The sequence below is a fragment of the Thunnus thynnus genome, chromosome 4 (genome assembly GCF_963924715.1).
Source record: "Thunnus thynnus chromosome 4, fThuThy2.1, whole genome shotgun sequence".
NCBI lineage: Eukaryota > Metazoa > Chordata > Actinopteri > Scombriformes > Scombridae > Thunnus > Thunnus thynnus.
In genome coordinates, this window is record NC_089520.1 from 22,435,736 (window position 1) to 22,454,016 (window position 18,281).

The 18,281-nt window shown below is 38.1% G+C and overlaps 1 protein-coding gene across 5 annotated transcripts; it reads left to right on the forward strand.

The window, feature by feature from the left end:
• The first annotated feature begins 1,172 nt into the window (after positions 1–1,172).
• Positions 1,173–17,688, forward strand: LOC137181705 (LIM domain and actin-binding protein 1-like). Of its 5 annotated transcripts, XM_067587591.1 has the most exons (11): positions 1,173–1,404; positions 1,536–1,601; positions 4,938–5,080; positions 5,924–5,969; positions 10,007–10,444; positions 13,542–13,596; positions 13,682–13,779; positions 14,521–14,590; positions 14,730–14,761; positions 14,855–14,988; positions 15,136–17,688. In XM_067587591.1, exons 3-11 carry the CDS (start codon positions 4,959–4,961, stop codon positions 16,217–16,219), a joined length of 2,079 nt encoding a protein of 692 aa, XP_067443692.1. In that variant the 5' UTR covers positions 1,173–1,404; positions 1,536–1,601; positions 4,938–4,958; the 3' UTR covers positions 16,220–17,688. The 5 variants fall into 5 exon arrangements, with proteins under 5 accessions (XP_067443692.1, XP_067443696.1, XP_067443691.1 ...); XM_067587595.1 differs by lacking the exon at positions 1,173–1,404 and having other exon boundaries at positions 1,474–1,601; positions 14,858–14,988; XM_067587590.1 differs by lacking the exon at positions 1,173–1,404 and having other exon boundaries at positions 1,476–1,601.
• The last annotated feature ends 593 nt before the right edge of the window (positions 17,689–18,281 follow it).

Sequence of the window (18,281 nt, forward strand, 5' to 3'; positions counted from 1 at the left end):
GATATGGTGTAACTCAAATCCTTAAAGTCCCCCCTCCCTCCACTAAAAAATGTGTTTTTCTTCTTGTTCCTACAGTTGGATGTTTGAGCTTCACTGTGCAGAATGATGTATGTGCAGAGTTTGGCACTAGAAGGCTGTTTTCACATTCATCTGCTGAGGAAGGAGAGTGCTTATTGAAAAACATCACACCTATTTCGGAGCAGTCCTGGTGCAGTATGCAACATACACAAGTGTGAGGTGGAAACTTGAAGCTTCCAGTGAACAAACACTGAGAACTGACTTTACAGTGAAGTAGGAGACATCTTGTGTCCAGCAGTTAAACTTCTGAAATGAAATATATTTTCATATTTATAGACTGGAATTTTTAATGAGGGAGAGTGAGTAGATGTCATTTCAAGGATTTTAATGTGGTAATTATACTTTTTTTGTGTGGAAAAGCCATGTCAGACACACATTTTTGTCCCAAGCAGAGTATTTTTTATATGTCTTAATACATGTCTGGAGGGGATTTTTAAAGCCCCCCTCCACTCAAAATGTGCTTAACTTATTGTTACTTCGCTGGACTTCACTGTGATATGTGTGTAAAGTTTAACACTAAAAGGCTGTGTTCACATTAATCTGCTGAAGGCAGCAAGTTTCACTGTGCTTACCTAATAAATCTGAGTTTAACATGTGACCATACCAGCAGAATTTGTGTCATCACTACTAGTTTGGAGCCAATAGTGGTCCAGTATGCAACTTACGCAAGTGAAACTTGAAGCCTCCAGCTAACATACAGCAAGGATGGACTTTTCAGTGAATTAGGAGACATCTTGCATCCAGCAGTAAAAGATTAAAAGTGAGATTAAAAATATTCGTGATATTCACAGATTATTCATTTTTCAGTGGTGGAGGAGAAGTAGATGTAAGTGTAAGAATTTCTAAGAAGGTAATTTAACTTTTTTTATGGAAAAAATAAGTAAATTCAGATTATGGGTTCAATACTCTCTTAGGATACCTTATATAATACTGTGAGCGTTTCAACAAAGAGACATCCCATTGGTTTAAATAGTGGGAGCACTGTTGCTAGGCGACTGACAACAAAACATTTGCTTCACAGTTGCCTTGTGAATGATTTTGTTTTTCCCATTAACATCATTGTTAGGGAAAAAATAAATAATAGACAAAAAATAATTGAGTATAATTGTTAATTAAATGTACTTAAAATAATCTGTTCCTTTGACCTAGGGACAGTGTTCAACACACTCTGCCCACATCACATGCAGAGCTCCAGGAGTTGGTCGTTTACTGTCTTTGGTTTTCTTCCTCTCCGCATGAAAAGTGACCTGTACGGAGTCCTGGCCGCTGATCTCAGAGGTTGTGGATAGTGGTACGCAAGCTTGCACACACAGGCAAATGCATCAGGTAGGGGTAATGTAATACTTAAGGTCATTGGTGCATAAAACCACATGACCTGGCTCTTCCACTCCCATGACACCTTTCTGTTGACTCCACCCACCTCCGTCTGTCTGTCCGCACACCGGGCGGTGACGCAGCGTCGGAGTCAGTGTCAAGTGTCTCAAGGTTTCACAAAAAGAGTGACTCAACGGAAGTTCGCACAGGTAAGACAGAACTCAAAGCAAGGACGTGAAAACTTGCAATAACTCTGGCTGTAGGGTTAGCAAATATGTCAAAAGTTGGTATTTTGAATAGTAGAATTAGCATGTGTGTGTACAGATTTAGGTGTTGATTTTTATAATTACGCACGTGCGAATACTCAGTCCTGAGAGCTCTCAAAGAGCTCGCTGTCTTTCCAAGTAGTCGATGCCAAACCAGTCCAGCTGCTGAGTTTGTGTTCTTGGCTTATGCACCTCAAAGTAAGTGCAGGCACAACAAAATAAACTCAATTTTGACTTAGGTTATATTTTGGCTTTTTACCAGAAGTCACAAATGTCTGTTTATCATCTGTATCATCAGTAATATACACCTGTCGGGTAAAGTTTTTCAAATAATATGTTAGAGCTGCCAATCATCAACATAAGTCTCTTTATTGCATTACCCCAGTAGGCTATTGATTCTTCCTTTCAAACTAAATTATTTCCATTTAAACAGCTGATTTTGTGCCTTTCTTCTTATTAATAATTGCCTCTTTATAATTGCCTGTGAGATCAATCATGTGTGAAGCAATGCGGGCTCCTCCTTACTTAGGAATCATACTGTAGGCTATCTGACTGTGTTGTGGTTACTTGTTGTTAAGGAGGACTTGGCTTAAAGTGAGGGTTAAAGGTCAGATATCCACCTTTCACTGATAACAAGTGATGGAGACGATACTAAATGTAGGTGTTGAGGTTATCAGATTTCAAAAGATCATATAACAGATAGCCTGTAAAGGTTTAAAGGCTCCTTGTCCAGTTTACCTCACCGCCTGCCGAAACTGTGCCTCCATTGAATAGGCTTTGTTTGCATTTTATTACCTTTTGTTACTTCTGATTAATGACAATTTAGTCAATGTCCTCTCCTCCAGTCAGAGAAGTAATGATATCATGCCAGGAGGCGTGGAGGTGAAATGAAAGCAATCATTAATGCAACGTGAAGCTGATAGTGTGATAACTTCAATAAAAAGATAAAAGATTACATTATCCGTTTGTAAAAGCCCATTGATTGTGAATAAATTAATCTAAAAGACCAATACACGAGGTGATTTTTTTCCTTCTGTTTTTTAAACTATGGAGTGCTGCCTTTTTTCCTGACTTTGTTCTGGAGAACATAGATTACCTGTTATACAAATATGTATCTATTTTTGGACTTTTTATCTGTTGGGGGGTATTTGTACATGAGGTTTATGGGAACTCAATTGTGTTGAACATTCAAATAGTGGTTTGCACCATTTTAATTTGTGTACAGGTTATAATCAGTGAGGGCAGAACGCCGAGTTTAACTGGTAATATTAGCTTCTTACACTATGACAGTTTCTTTGCCCTCATGTTTCCAAACCAGATCATGCTGAAGAAAGTCAGAATCAAAAGCATTAAAATTGTTTTCACATACAAGGAAATCATTCTATGGTCACACCCTGTTCTTTATTTAAATCAGTAACATTTCCTCCTGTCTATTGATTTTCAGATGACATCTCTCAGCTCTTCTTTGTGCATTGTAGCAAGAAAAAATCCCCCTAAAAAGAATATTTTTTGGGGTATTTTCATATGTTTTCCCTGTTTTCTTTAGTTGCTCTGGCTTCCTTCAACAGTCTAAGAATATGCAAAAGAGGTGGGTTTGCTCATGCTACATGTATTATACCAGTGACAGACTGGCGACCTGTCCAGGGTGTGTCCCTGCCTTTCATTTACGCATGATCAGATAAATTCTACTCCCTTGATATTCTGCAACAGGACTAACAGGGTAGAAAAAAGAAGTTAAAGCACCTTTTCTGCATGACCCTCAATTTACATTGTTTTTGTGCTTCAAGGTACCCACACAATAGTTATTTTACACAACACAACATACCTTTAATCAATAACCAGTGTAAACTAACTTGCCCATCAAGCTTCAAAACCTGTAACAGCAGCAAACAGCCTCAAGCTATTCAGACATAAGACACCTAATAAAAGAACTTGAGCACTGGATCTGGATCATACTGGATCATACTGTGTCTAACTTAGGTTTTTCTTTTTTGAATCTTTGCCTATTACCTCATCTGAAGGCCTGACAGCAAATTAAAAGTAATTACATACGATTAAGTAAATATATAACATTTATAATAATATATTATTATTATAATGTTAAGAATGTTGGTAGTATAGTCTGATGTGTAGTTGCAATTGAGTTTTACTAAGCAATACTGTGTTGAAATGTCAGTCCAAAGTCCTCAAACTGCTTGTCGCCAGTATCGCTTTGCATAGAGTGATGATGTAATAGGTGCACCTGAGTGAAAAGGCCCAGATAGTGCGAGAAATGATTGTCTACCAGCTGTGCACTGCAGTGATTAAACACATGGTTTATAAAAGCTGAGCACTAAAGGAGGGATTCATACCCCCACACTTGGTTTGTGTCACTAGACACAGAAACTGCATCAGAGGCTCATCACCTGTCTGCAGCTCTTCTTTAAATATGGGTTTGTCAGAATATGTGTGCGTGTGTGTGTGTGTGTGTGTGTGAGAGAGAGAGAGAGAGAGAGATATGCAGTGTGGTTGTGGCTCTTTACTCTAGTCTTCTATGAATTTAGCCCTAGGTGAGTTATCCGCTCAGAATGATAATGTGCTTACATGTAGAAAATAACAGCTTAGCTGTTTGCAGTCTGTGTTTCTATCTTGCAATCAAGCAGCACGAGCTGGAGTGCAAGTTTGAACATGTTGACTATAGGCTTGAGTGTGTAAATGACAGTGTGTTTGTGTGTGTGTTTGCATGCCTAACTGCGTAAGTACATACAGTACAAGTGCATGCACTCTTTGGTATGTAGGCTATGTCAGGTAGAGGGGATCTGACAAGACGTAAACTGATGGAGAGCGTGTTATAAACACATCAGTGATCTTAGAACAGACAGTTCCTCTACATGCACAAACCTGCAGTCCAACCTTCTGGAGAGTCTGTGTGTGTCGAGATAGATTTCAGACTTTGTTTATCCATTTAAAAAAGGGATTTTTGTTGCTCTAATCCTGTAGTAATGTCACCATGGTTGCCTCTACTGCCTAAAACACGAGCTTGTACATTGGAAGTTATGCAAATGAAAAGTGGACTGACTGCAAACAAATGTAAACAAAGGAGGCAGAGGACCATTTTATTCTCTTGTCATAAGAAGCAAGAATTCTTGGGATGGAGCCTCTTTGCCTGGCGTTGACTGTAACGTAAGGATTCAGCATAAGGATGGTTAATAGTATGATTCAAGTTTAGTTTTCTTTTTCTGTGTATAAGTGAAGGTCTCATAATACACTGTGTCTATAGAGGGTGTGTTTGTGTTTCAGGTACTCAGGTAGTTGCCGGAAATGGAAAGTGGTCCATTCAGTCGAAGGTCCTGGGCATCGCAGTCCTTGCGTGTCACTGCGAAGGAGCTGTCACTGGTCAGTGGTCGAGGGAAAAGCAATGCCATTGCTGAACGCTTCTCCAAGTGAGTAAAACCTGGTTTTCAGTAATACTTGTTAACTTCTATGTGTATAACTTCCTGTTATACAAGAAAAAATCTGTATTTCAAGAAAATATTTTAAATTAACATACCTTATATGCAGGGTCAAAAACTTAAATTTGGGCAGAAAGTATTTAAAAATCGTAATTCGTAAAAAAAAAAAATACATCATGCACTAATTGACATTTTATTTATGACAAGATGCATAAATAATATTTTATATAAATTATTACTTCTTAAAAATGTGAAAGATTAACTGAACCAAATTAAGATCAAATAAAATGTTTTAAAAATTTCACAGTGTACAGTTTCTCAGGATGCGAACTATGCCATGGGGGCTCTCAGGGGAGCTCACCTTTTTTTTTTTTTTTATCGAGGATATGTTTTCTTGACATATCTGTATGTCTGTTTGAGTGGGACTAAGAAAGTTTGTTTTTTTTCTGATCTTTGAGTTAAAGTGAGTGAAGTTTATGATATTGCACCACCACACTTCAATGGTGATGGCAAGAATAGCACGCATGCTGGTATCTTTATTAAAGTGAAGGAGTGATGAATCATCCTCATTCATGAATCATACATCAATAATAGCCTAATTTTACACATGATCCATGATGATGAAGATACAGAAAAATAGAAATGCATGATTATATGAATATTTTAGAGACCCCCCAAAAAATTTCACAAATCATGTGTTCAGGGGAGCTCATGTCTTACTCCCCTGTAATTCACACCCTGCAGTTATTGAGCAACTTGGAAGGTTATTATATAAAGAAATGCAATGACTTGATTTATGTCACCAGAGGTCAGTGTTGTTTCTGTCTTTTTCAGGTACCAGAGAGCTGCTGAGGAGTCAAGTGCAGAGAAGAAAAAAGGAGTAAGTATTTATCTATTTAAGTATTAACATTTTTGAACAAGATGCTAGTGACATTTTATTAGTTTATCAGTTTAGAGACATCTACAAATATGTGTTTATGCATTATTAATACTGTTCAGATATTCCTGAATTTGATACATGAAAGACAAATTGAGTTTGAGCTTTCTCACAAAATGATTAAACAGTTCAGTAGGTAAATAATAATTCATAGAGTTAAATCTTGTATACATTTTGTTTAAATGCATTTTGATGAGCCTCTACTATCAAATGATCTTATTAAATGAAATGTATACACACCATATCATTAGCTCTCAAGAGGCCCTTCACTGCTGTTAGCGCTGAGCTAATTGTTGCATGTTGAGATGAACAGTACACACACACTGACACTCACCATGCCAGCAGCACACACTGTCTGCGCCAAAATGTCTTGTCCTAGCTGACCTCTCATTGGCCACTTGTTGTGATGGGCAGGCTATCAAACCCATAATCCTACTTCAGTGTAATCCCCTTGCAATGCTTTGTAGTTCCAACTGTTGGTTAGCTGCTTTGTCTGTGTGAAAGACTGATAAACGAGCCCGCGCTGAGATTAAATGGATAACTGCCCAGCTAATATCATGAAGAAATTCAAGGTAATGCCGCTGAGGATGTACTGTGTTTAATGTGGTGAGTGTTCAGCAGCGTGTGTGAGCCAGCTGTGTGAAAAGCTTGTTAGTTTCTTTAGGCTTTGTTTAATGATCTGGCTGATAATGACAATGATAACAAGGCCCTATTGTTTTCACACCAGGTGATGTGTTATATGGATGTAGTATGTGAAAGTAACTTTCCCGCATCACTCACTTAAATGTTGTGTTTAAAGAACAAAACTTAAGAGATGCTTGGAAGGCAAACTTCTGTCAAAGTTGTCAGGTTCATTTTTTGAAATACAAATTTACATTTTAGTGTGATTCATTCATCATAGTTTGCAATAATTTTCAGAAGCCAATAGATAGTGTGCATGTATGAGCTGATGCCACTATTACAGAGATACAGAACTGTAGTTAAAATATTAGAAAATAACACGTGTCCTGATGTATCTGAGCTTAATTTGAGCGATCAGCGTAAAAGACCATCTGTCTAGCGTGTGTGTGTTTGAGGGGGTGGGGTGGGAAAGGGGGGGGGGGGTCTTTTCAAACATTACAAAGAGGCAATTAGTCCGTTACTAGATTATATAAATGATAGAAAATGAATCATATTACTCATTTATCATTAAAAATAACAAACCATCACAATATGTTGATGACAGCTCCTCAAATTTGCTCCTTTTCTCTGTTTCATGTCATTCACATTTAATTGTAATGGACATCTTTGATTGATTTGCAGTTTTTAAGATTAAATTCTTATAGTAAGGAAAATATAATCAAAAGATTAATTGATAATGATAACAATTGTGATAAAAACATGAGAAATCAGGTTAGTTTAGTTAAGTCTATTTGCACATATATATAAAAAAAGACATTAATTAATAATTAATTAATAAAACATTATTCTTTTTTAAAAAAAGTTTGAACATCGTTAAGGAGAGGTTGGAAGCCAAAAATGGCTTGTGAAGATAACTCCCCTATATAAATGTCATTATTCATATTTAAAAAATAAAAAAAGATAAAAAACAATAATTATGTCATCATCAAAGTTTCAAGGCTAAGAAATGATATGAAATTGATAGAAATTTAAAATTAACATAGAAGTTTATTCACAAGTTCTGATACATTACAATGAAATCGATGAAGCGTGATAAATCTTTGCTAATAAGAGTCCTTTGCAGATGTTTTTAGAATAATGATAATGTAGATGTTGACTGTAATGATGTAGATTGTTCCAAAGAGATTGTCCTCTGTATTTCAATGTAAGGTTTCAAGGTTTGTTCATATCCCTATTTTCATTTAATGTTGTAAATCGGTGTTACAGCACTTTATATATACATAGATTTGTGAACAGTCAGCACATCGATGCAATCATTTATCCATGGTGCATTCCCACTCTTCAACAGTATAATCTGCCAACAGACTTGACAGACTTTCAAAACTGGTATTCATGGTATCTGTGCATCCAGCTGGTCTTAGAACCATTTGAAACTTAAGGACTTAAGGAGTGAATTAGAGAAAAACATAGATGCTTTCACAGTGTATCAAGCCTAACATGACTCTACTTTTACTTTTACCTTTACTCGTGTGTCAATCAAGTCAATCTCATCGTCAGCTTGTACAGAATAAAGTTGCTTGAATTTTAAATGTTGTTAAACAGAGAGAACAGCCCAGTTCTAGTCATAATTAATGTAAGACATTTACTTATTACTTGTAAAGTTATATAAAGCTATATTGCAAACATTTTGCGAGAATATATTTTGTGGAAGACCTCCCAGAGTATCTGAGTTTAGATAAATCAGTGCAATGTTTAAAATGTACAACTCTTTTTTTTACAGACTTTCACATGATGTTTTAAAGCCTTTTGTTCCATTATTTTTCCTTCCATTATGTTATTTTTTAAAAACTTTTATTTCATATTTTGCCTTTTTGCCTTGTCCATAGCCTATTCAAAGACCTCGGAGATGAGTGCCATGAAAATATGGTTTTTAGTAGTTTTATCTTCAGAAATGACATGCCAGTGGAAAAATGTCAAAGCCGACACAGTGAACAAAGAGTTAACTTTTCCCTGAATGTATCATTTCCTGCTCTGGTTTCCTGGGTATTCTGACTCTCTCTCCTTTTCACTTTCCTGGTGTTAAAGGGGTTGGACTAACTCTTACGAGCAGATTTTGTCTAGCGGCTAACATCTGGGAGAGCTCTACCTCTCACTGTCTGTCAGCACACTGACCTGTCGAGGAAGACCGACCAAAGGACTCTCTCTTCTCTTGCTGTCTAGTTGCGGTTACATCTCGCTCAGCCACTCGATCGCATTCACAGAGGTTTATTTTTTTTTTCTCTTTATGCTTAAAATGGGGAACAATCTTGTCACTGTCCAGCTCTTTCCATTCACCCAGGACTTGCCTCACAAAGGCAGTAATTGTGTCTCTGTTTTTTGTCCACTTTGGGGTTTCAGTCCCTTTTGTTCAGTCCTTTATGTTCTTTTTTCTTTTTCTTTTCTTTTCCCCCATTGTTTCTCTGTCTGTCTGTGTGCATGTTAATGTAACTTGTTTGCACATGTACAAGATTTACTAGTCGATGTATTAATGTGCTCTGGTAGATTTAGGTGAATGATTGTGTGTTTTTAAAGGATTGATTATTAGAACAGATGTCTAAAAAAAACTGATTTGCAGTTAGTATTTTAAGGAGTTGTGGTTTAATACAATAGTGTTTAAATGTTCCCGACTGACCTGAACCCGGCAGGGAAGCTTCCCTACAAAAGCTCATATTGTTCACCAAGATTTATTAGTTGATTGGTTTACTTATATGAGGGTGATTTACCCTCATGGCCAAATTCTCTTTCTTCAACGTGCCATTCCTCCTTTATAATTAAGGAAGTTTCTGCAGGTCACACAGCATTAGTGTGCCTCCTGTTGCTCTGTTGTGCTGTTTGCTGCTCAGCATGTTTTGTCGTCATGAATGGCTGAGTGACAAACAGAGCTGTCCTCAGTGTTTTTGGGCAAGGTGAAGTTGTCTTGTGGAATGGAATGCAGCTGAAAAATCCGCCTGCATGCTTAGCCCTGCTATCTCCATCTTGACTCAGTCTGTTGCCTTCAGCAAGCAGCCGCAGCGAAACATCTATTTCCTGGACCAACTTTGAACAGCTGTTCACCTCATCTGCCAGTGAAGCCAAGTGCAGATTCCAGCATTTCCTTTATACCATTGTGCAGTTGAGCTTTGAGCTGTATGTTTATGACTGTGTATGCTTGATTGCACAATAGAAATACTTATATATTTTAGCCTGTTCACAGAATGACATCATCTCAGTATGAATAGACTGTATATTGCTGATTGGTAGTGTTTGTGGATTCATTTTCATTTGAAGTTTGGCATGAACACCATTTAACTGCTTTTTATCTCCTCTCTTTTTCCACACAGTCTTTTGAGAGTGCGTCACCCTCCCTGCGGTCAAGCAACCTGAGTGCTCTGAAGAAGCGCTGGGAGCAGGCCGGGAACACTGATCACAAGAAGCCTTCTTCCAACCCATCTCTTATCCAGCCCAGCTCACGCTGCACACCTCTCGCCCAGACCAGGCCGACTCCTATCAGCGAACACCCGCCTCCACTGAAGAGCCCTGACCTGCTGACCGCTCAGGAAAGTCAACGTACAGCCAGCTGTGCCAAGCAGCCCCCAGAATCAACTCCAGCAGGTGAAGAACAGAGAGGGATGGACAGGGATGAGCTGACACACAACGAAAGACCTGAAAAGCTTGAAGAACAACTTCCAACTAGCCCCCGTGCCTCCTATGAAAAACCCAGAGTGCCACTAAACAACCTGAAGATGAGGTTCGAGAAGGGAGAGGACAATACAGGAAAGGTAAAAAAAGTGTAGCTCTCGGTAATCCTTTTATCGCTGATCATGTTCAGTAAATAAATAACATTAAAAGGCAGTTAAAGACAGATTCAGTTTAGAAAAACATCACTTCCTGCTCTCCTGGTACATTTCAGACAGTGTAATGAGCAAGCACCACGACATCCTCTTATTAAGTCAGTAAAATATCTACAAAACTGAATAATTTTCATTATCAAATGATTTGTTGATTATTTTCTCAATTGATCAATTACTCATTTGTCTTTCACACATCTCAAAAAAAGTTTCATCAAGCACAAGTTGACATCTTCAAAATCCTTGTTTTATCCAACCACCACTCAAAAACCCAAAGATATAAAGTGTATTATCATATATGACAAAAATCTGCAAACTCTCACATTTGAGAAGTTGCTTGCTGATCAATTAATCAACTAATCATTTTAGCTGTACTGCTACAAAAGTTCTTAGTTTGTGCATAAGCATAAGTTATGATCATATTTCTCTGCATGAGTGTTTCATGAATGAGGCGTTTGCCAGCTTTTACAGCTGTGCATCTATTGGCTATGTTTCTCAGGATTTAACAGTAAATCACAGTGTTTATGGGGGGATTTACTGTGCTGATGTTGCTCAGCTTTGTAAAACATTCTTATATTTTTTGAACCCCCTTGAGGAAAAGCATAAAGTTTTTAACATGTGGTGAAGTCTTAAAGTCGAAATCTTAACTTTAATTTATAAGGCTTGTTGTTGCATCACACAAGGTTTTACCACTGATTATCCTACTTAACAGAAAATCACAACTACCTGATAAACTAAACCAAGCACAACAATTAGAAATATAAGTTCTATTGTGAATATGGGACTATTTACACATATAAAAGAAAGATAAGAAGATATATATTACATGACCATAATAACAACTTTCTCATCATCTCTGTGACCCTATTCCTTTCAAACTCATTCCCTTTGTTCAAACTTAATGTATTTAGTGAAGTAGTTTTGTTCTACCTGGATTCGTCCTCGCTTCCCCACCACCCACTTCTACCCTTTCTCTGTCTCCCTCTCAGTCCAAAACAACAAGCAATCTTCTCTTCACCTCCCATAACAGAGGAATGTAGGAACATTCCTGACTTAGGGCTGTTTGACTCTTCAGAGAGTCACCTCTATCTCACTTTTCATTAGCTACAGTGTGTGTTGTGCATTTTTGTCCTGCAGGCCTGTCATTTTACTGAACCCTCACCCTCTCATCTTTTCCATAGTGTCGTGGTTCTCCAGTTCTCTGAGTTGTAGTCTTTTAAAAAATACTTAGTAGTATGATTTCAACATCATTACATCACTACTAGGAAGTAAGATTCAGCTGAGTGGAAAGAAGAAGTAAAACCAGTGGTGTACATTTACAGGTTAGACTGACTACTGTTAAATGGTTGGTGAATGTAATCAAGCCTTTGCTTTACTGAATCCTTGAATGTGTTGTAATCCAGTTGGTATTTGGGTTTATGTGGCAGAATAAGATGGCGGCACAACAGGAATCCACAGTTTAAATGAAACACGAAGTAACGGCCTGTTTTAATTGGCCACAACTCTTTTCCACCCGTGTATATACAGGATAACTGCTGAGCCAAACTGTCTGGTTTACTCATTAGTGTTGGTGACACGTGGGCATTCACACACACACATACACACACACACACACACACACACACACACACTCATTCTTTGCAGTTAAACGCAATGGAATAGTTTTGGTTCTCTGGACTGGCCAAAGGCATGTTGGTGGCTCTCCATGCAGATCCCTGGTATTCTGGTTATCACCAGATGTTAAATGGAAGACTGGAAAGGACATCCCCTTTACTTTGCTTCCATTTTTTTTCTGTAACTCCAGTTCTGGTTTACTCTTCCTTTTTAAAGATGCTGTTTTATTGCAGAGTGTCATTTCTGCTGCAAAAGAACCGAGGTTAAGTGACCAGTGGTAATGGCTGGTGACTCATTGTCCTTAACCTGATTCATGTTCAGTGCAGTTTTGCTGAGATGAGTCAGTAGTTTGAAGTAAAGGAAGTATGTTCCAAAGACAATGTCATGACACTGTGTTCAAAGGCCTTTAGGTTGAATATGGGGCCAGGTTTCAGTCATGGCTCCCTTAAACATTTCAATGTAAAATTGTACATCTGTGAAAAATAATTTTGGAAAATACCTGAAAACACAAAAGATATTTGAAGTTTGAATTTGGAGATCTGGGTTTTTAGTTCTGTGTCTATTCATGAAAATACAACCATTTCATAGCTTGTACCCATTTTACACTGAGAACTCACATTCTGACCAGGATCTTCGTCACAGTGTTGACCTGTATGAGCCGTTGGGGATATCCCTGTGTCATGCAGGCATGGGAAACAGGACAGGAAGTACCTAACATACACGGCCAGTCTCTGTCTAAATTTGATCTACACTTACAGGTTGTGCAGTGTGTACTTTTAAATGAATACTGTTCATTTTTGTAATAATTTGAATTTCAGTCTCTTTCTTCCCCCCTTCACACTAATTGACAGAGGCTTAAATGGTAGCTTATAACATTAACTCACACACACATTGAACCACTTAAACAATTTGTCTGTAAAAAATGATTCTGTGCATTGCTGGAAAATTACAAGTAATGGAAGTAAACAATATGACATAAAAATAGATTATCTGCACAGATCCTCCATATTACAGTAAAATCTCTAATAGCATTCACATCACAGCATTATAATGATCTTTATAATTGTCTTTAAAAGGTTTTTCTCACTTATTTATAGTTTCTTGTGCACAAATCTTGACTAAAACGTGATCACAAAAATCAGATAAAGAAACGTAAATATTATGGTCTGCATTTTATGAGAATGTAAGATTTATTGTAGTATTTGTATGGCTGAAAGGCAGGAAGGCAGTAAAGCTTTGTGGACGTGGTCTGTGAGTGATGATAATGTTCCAGATGAACAGATGTCGTGATTGATTTATGCTATAAACTAAAGTTAGTAGAGGAGAGGAAAACTGCGTTGAAGCATAAAATGAGTTTATAGAACCAATTTTATAAACTGGCTCTCTGATCCCACCAATCATTTTACTCTTCCAGAGTGGCAGAACAACACTACGCAGTACTTCATCAGAGGATATGGACCAACCAAGTGGTAAGCAGTCTTAATTAAATTCAGCCAATTTACTGCAGAATAACAACAATCAAAACATTTACTTTGATCCTCTCTTCTGCTTCAGGTCTGTCGGTGTCTGACAGGGTCTTGGAGAAGACATCACTGAGGGAGAAGATGGCAAAGTACCAGGCTGCTGTTTCCAAACAAGGCCCCACACAAGCTGTGAGTTCATGCGAATGCAGCCGAATTAAAATCATGTTTAAAACATAAAACTACAAAAATATAGTCTCCCTAAAATATGATTTGAAATGTTGTTTGATTACAGTTTGATTTTCTATTACTTTTTTAGGAAAAATCTTCAAACCCACAAAAAGATAGAGATTAAATATTTCAGTGTTCAGAATGTATTATATTGTGTATTAAGACCTCTTTATTTTCTAAATTATTTTAAAAGTTTTAAAATAATCTAACCATTTAAAAATGTCAATTTAAGAAACTAAACTCTTCATACTGTTGATCAGTAAACAAATTCATAAGTGATCTCCTAAAAGAAATCACATATAAATTTAATAAATCATTCACAAAACATATTATACATTTTTGTAGTCTTACCAAACATGAAAATACTTTGTGAACCATTTAAAAATAAGCATTGTTGATGGCTTTTAGAATAATACAAATGGTCCAGAATCAGTGGATTCTCATGCACCAGGTTTTAAGATAACAAACCAAAGTTTACACAGTGATTGAGGCAACACTGAGTGTTGGTGATTTATGGTTCTTTCTCTGCAGGTTTATCCACTAATGTTACTGTATATCCATTGTTTTCTCCTTTCCTTCTACTTAAATTTCTTTCTTCCTACAAATAACAGACATGGGAAAAATCATAATAGTTGATTATGTAACAGCCAGTTAACACATGTGTTTGTTGTCCTCTTGTCTTTCACTTTGTGGCTCCTCCAGAGTCTGGCTCCAGAGGTTCCTACCCCAAAAACATCAAATCAGAAACCTGTACCTGCGCCTGAGTGCAATGGTAAGTCTTAGTGGATACTCCAAGAAAATATTCCTACGTTAATTTTATTGATACAGTCTTACTTGTAATGTAATATAATACATGTAGTATAATACTTGTACAAGAGAGACAAAAGTTTTGAGTGTTTTGTGTGTTTCAGGGAAGAGCAGCGAGCCAGTCAAAGCGACCAAGGTGAGTCAGAGCAACAGTAGACATGCGTAAACCATGAATCGCTTTTCAGCCCTTATTGATTATGGATCTAAATGACTTTATTTGTCTGTTTAGAAGTTCTGCCCACCGGTGAAGGAGACGTGCATTGCTTGTCTGAAAACTGTGTACCCGCTGGAGAGACTGGTGGCTCATCAGCATGTTTACCACAAAAGCTGCTTCCGCTGCGTTCACTGCAGCACAAAGCTAAGGTCTCTCATTGTTGCATATTTCACAGATTCTTATTTTGCATTATGTTTTTTCTGGTAAATAGTAGCTCTTCTTCATTCATCACAGAAATTTGTCACAGAATCTACAATCCAAAACATAATAATCTATTTGCTTCTCTCTGTTTCCAGTCTTGGGAACTATGCCTCTCTGCACGGTAACGTGTACTGCAAGCCCCATTTCAGCCAGCTGTTTAAAGCGAAGGGCAACTATGACGAGGGCTTCGGCTATCGGCCTCACAAGGAGATATGGGAACCCCGAGCTGAGGGAGATGAAGGTGAGGAAACGGTGAAGCCAAAAGAACCAGAGGCTCCAGCAGCAATGACACGTTCAGCTGAGAGTATCTCAGACAAAGAGCCAACCCCAACTGCGGAAACATCCCCGCCAGTCAAAGTTACAGACCTGACTGCCTTACTGGAGACACGTGTGCAGACACATGTTAGCTCCGGTGAGAAACATCAGTCTGCGGAGAAGCCAGCTGAGACACGCAGGCTGAGGATCGCCTGGCCTCCTCCAGCTGGTGAGGGCCACTCTGGAACAGGAGCACTTAGTCCCGTCACAGAGGGAGCTGCTTCAGGCCGACCCTGGAGAGCCAAGTGGCCCCCAGAGGACGATTTACCGTCATCCTTCCAGAGCTCTGAGCGAGCTGAACTGAAGAGCCTGAGGAGGAGCTCTTCTCTGAAGGAGCGCAGTCGGCCTTTTACAATCGCAGCTAAACCTGTCCCCACAACCGGTCCGGGGCCCAGGGAGCCTCGTCGCCCTCTCAAGTCCCTGCTGGAATGGAGAAAATCGCTGGATGAAAAAAGCTCCTTTGAAGAACAACCCAAAGAAAACAAACCAGAGCTGCAGCAGGTGAAACAGCAAGAAAAGAAAGAGCAGGTGACACCTCAGACAGTGAGCGAAGACACGGCAAGTCTAAGTGAGACCATCTCAGAGGAGGATGTGCAGACTGTGCCCGAGCAACGGGAAGAAAAAGATGAGCAGAGAGGAAATGCAGCGGCAGACAAGATGGCCGTTGAAGAGGGCTCTCTCAGAAGCATCTCCCCAGATATCTCGGCGTCCCCCTCACCACCGTTGCAGCCGAAACAGAACCGCACTTCCCAGGATGTGGGCTTCTGGGAGGAAGACAAAGAAGGAAGTGATGCTGAGGAGCTGAGCGCAGAGGATATAATCAAGAGGAACCGCTACTATGAGGAGGAGGACTCTGACTCATAGGAACATCTCATGGTCATGTTGGCACATCAGTCCACCACTTAACACTTTCAGTTAGTTTCGTCATCTCAGTTTAATGGTAGATTATTAATATAGCTTTGCCAGATTTTATAGTCTTAAAGGAAAGATGCAAAAATGTGTAATAGATGCGTGTATGTTCATATATGTTACAATAACTGCCTTTAATTTCTTAAATACAAATGTTTGATTTTTTTTACATTTTAATTCAATACTGTAAAAATATCTAATACAGCTTTTATATGACTCCTGATTATACTGGAAGGTGGGCCTCTCTTAAATTGAATCATTGCATCTCTGGACCTCATATTTTGATAATTATATGCATCCTACATGGCAAATTATTTGTAGTTGGTGTGTTCAAAAACTTAAACCAACACAATACTTAATGTGGCACTTTTAAATTACAGCGCCAGCCTGCAGCAACCAAAACAGCCATTAGTTTATTTTTACCCGAACTAGAATGCATTAAAGACTTAAGTATCTTATTTTACCAAAAAGTCCACACAAACACGTTCTTTTTAAGATATTGCTGGAAAGCTAATGTATTTTTTATGCATTACCTCAATTTAAATTGTGAATTAGAGGGAAAACAAAATAAAATATAACCCAAGTAAGTATGCTCTGGGTTAGATTTTAGCAAGCACACAGGTTTCGTCTTCGCTCAGGGATGAAGACGGCATCAGCATCTGTGCTCACTCGTGTCCAGCTGCCTTTGTACTGTATCTCCTCTCATGGGACTCTGTCGCTATCAGAGGCATTACAGTTAAAATACTATAAAGCAGATGATATGCAGTTTACCGCTTTGACTGTTATTAAGCTTTTACCTTTTCGGAACACCTGAATAATCATAATTACAAGTAAATGGAGATCTGTAAATTTACATTCAGATCAGTCAGTGAGCTATAATAACACCATCCTGCAGGGGGCTCTGTGGTGTAAAAAAATACAACTGGAGCTGTAAAGACATATTGCAAAGGGAATCTCAAAATCATAGGTGGGGCTATGTGAAGTCATGTAGTGTCTGATGGAAGTCAAATTTCCCCTACTGTGGTTGTATCAGGGAGATATGTTTAAAACATTTCAAAATGTTTTACCTTTGTGAATTGATCTGAAACCTCTGAAACTGAAAGAGTCGTCGTCAAGATGCTCTGGAAATGTTCTTGCCACTGTTACCTCAACAATTGAGAAGATATAATTAACCAAAGTTTCTACTGACAGCTATGTTTCCAGTCTGACATCTCAGTATATATCATCGTTTTGGGCCTTCTGGATTTCTATTTAACATTGTAAAATGTGGTTTCCAGTTTGTATTGTATGTAAAACAATTTGTATTGTGAAAAGTGCCGAGGAATATATGTTTGCACTGCAGAAGATTTTTTAAATAATTTGTATACTGACACGTTGCCCACTGCAGTGTAAGTTGTTGTTGAAACACATTAAAATGTTTCAATAAGGACAATCAAGAGTCTTTTTCACATCACATCTTCACTTGCTGAGACTTGCTGTGTCCTCTTTGGTGAGGAGCAACAATTTTATATATCACATACAATGAGATTAACTAAACAGGGACATTGTGGTCCACATTTCACAGGAGACTATTGCTTTAAATTAACTGAGATTTCTTAACTTTGCCTTTTTTTAATCTGTGTCTTGTTAGGAATGTTGTTTATGCTGGCAAGGGCATTAATTTCATTTTGAGGAACATCTTGTCATGCTACCAGTTAAGCCAAAGAGCCAAGCGCTTACTTTAACTGGATGATAGATATTATCTCCTTGGAAGAGAAATTGGTTAAATAGATTTTTCCATATAGATACGACTTGCAGTGCTGTTGATATTATGCTTACTGTTGAGCTACAAGTTAAATAATGTACATACTTGACTAAAGATTTCTAAGACACTAAAATAAAATGTCTCCAACATTGATAAACCCAAATGATGTTGTAATTCAAATACTTCTCAGCACATCATCTTAAGATGATCACCATTTTTGACATGCTAAGTAGAAGACCAATTAAAGAAGGGCTTAAACCTGTGAAAAAGCAC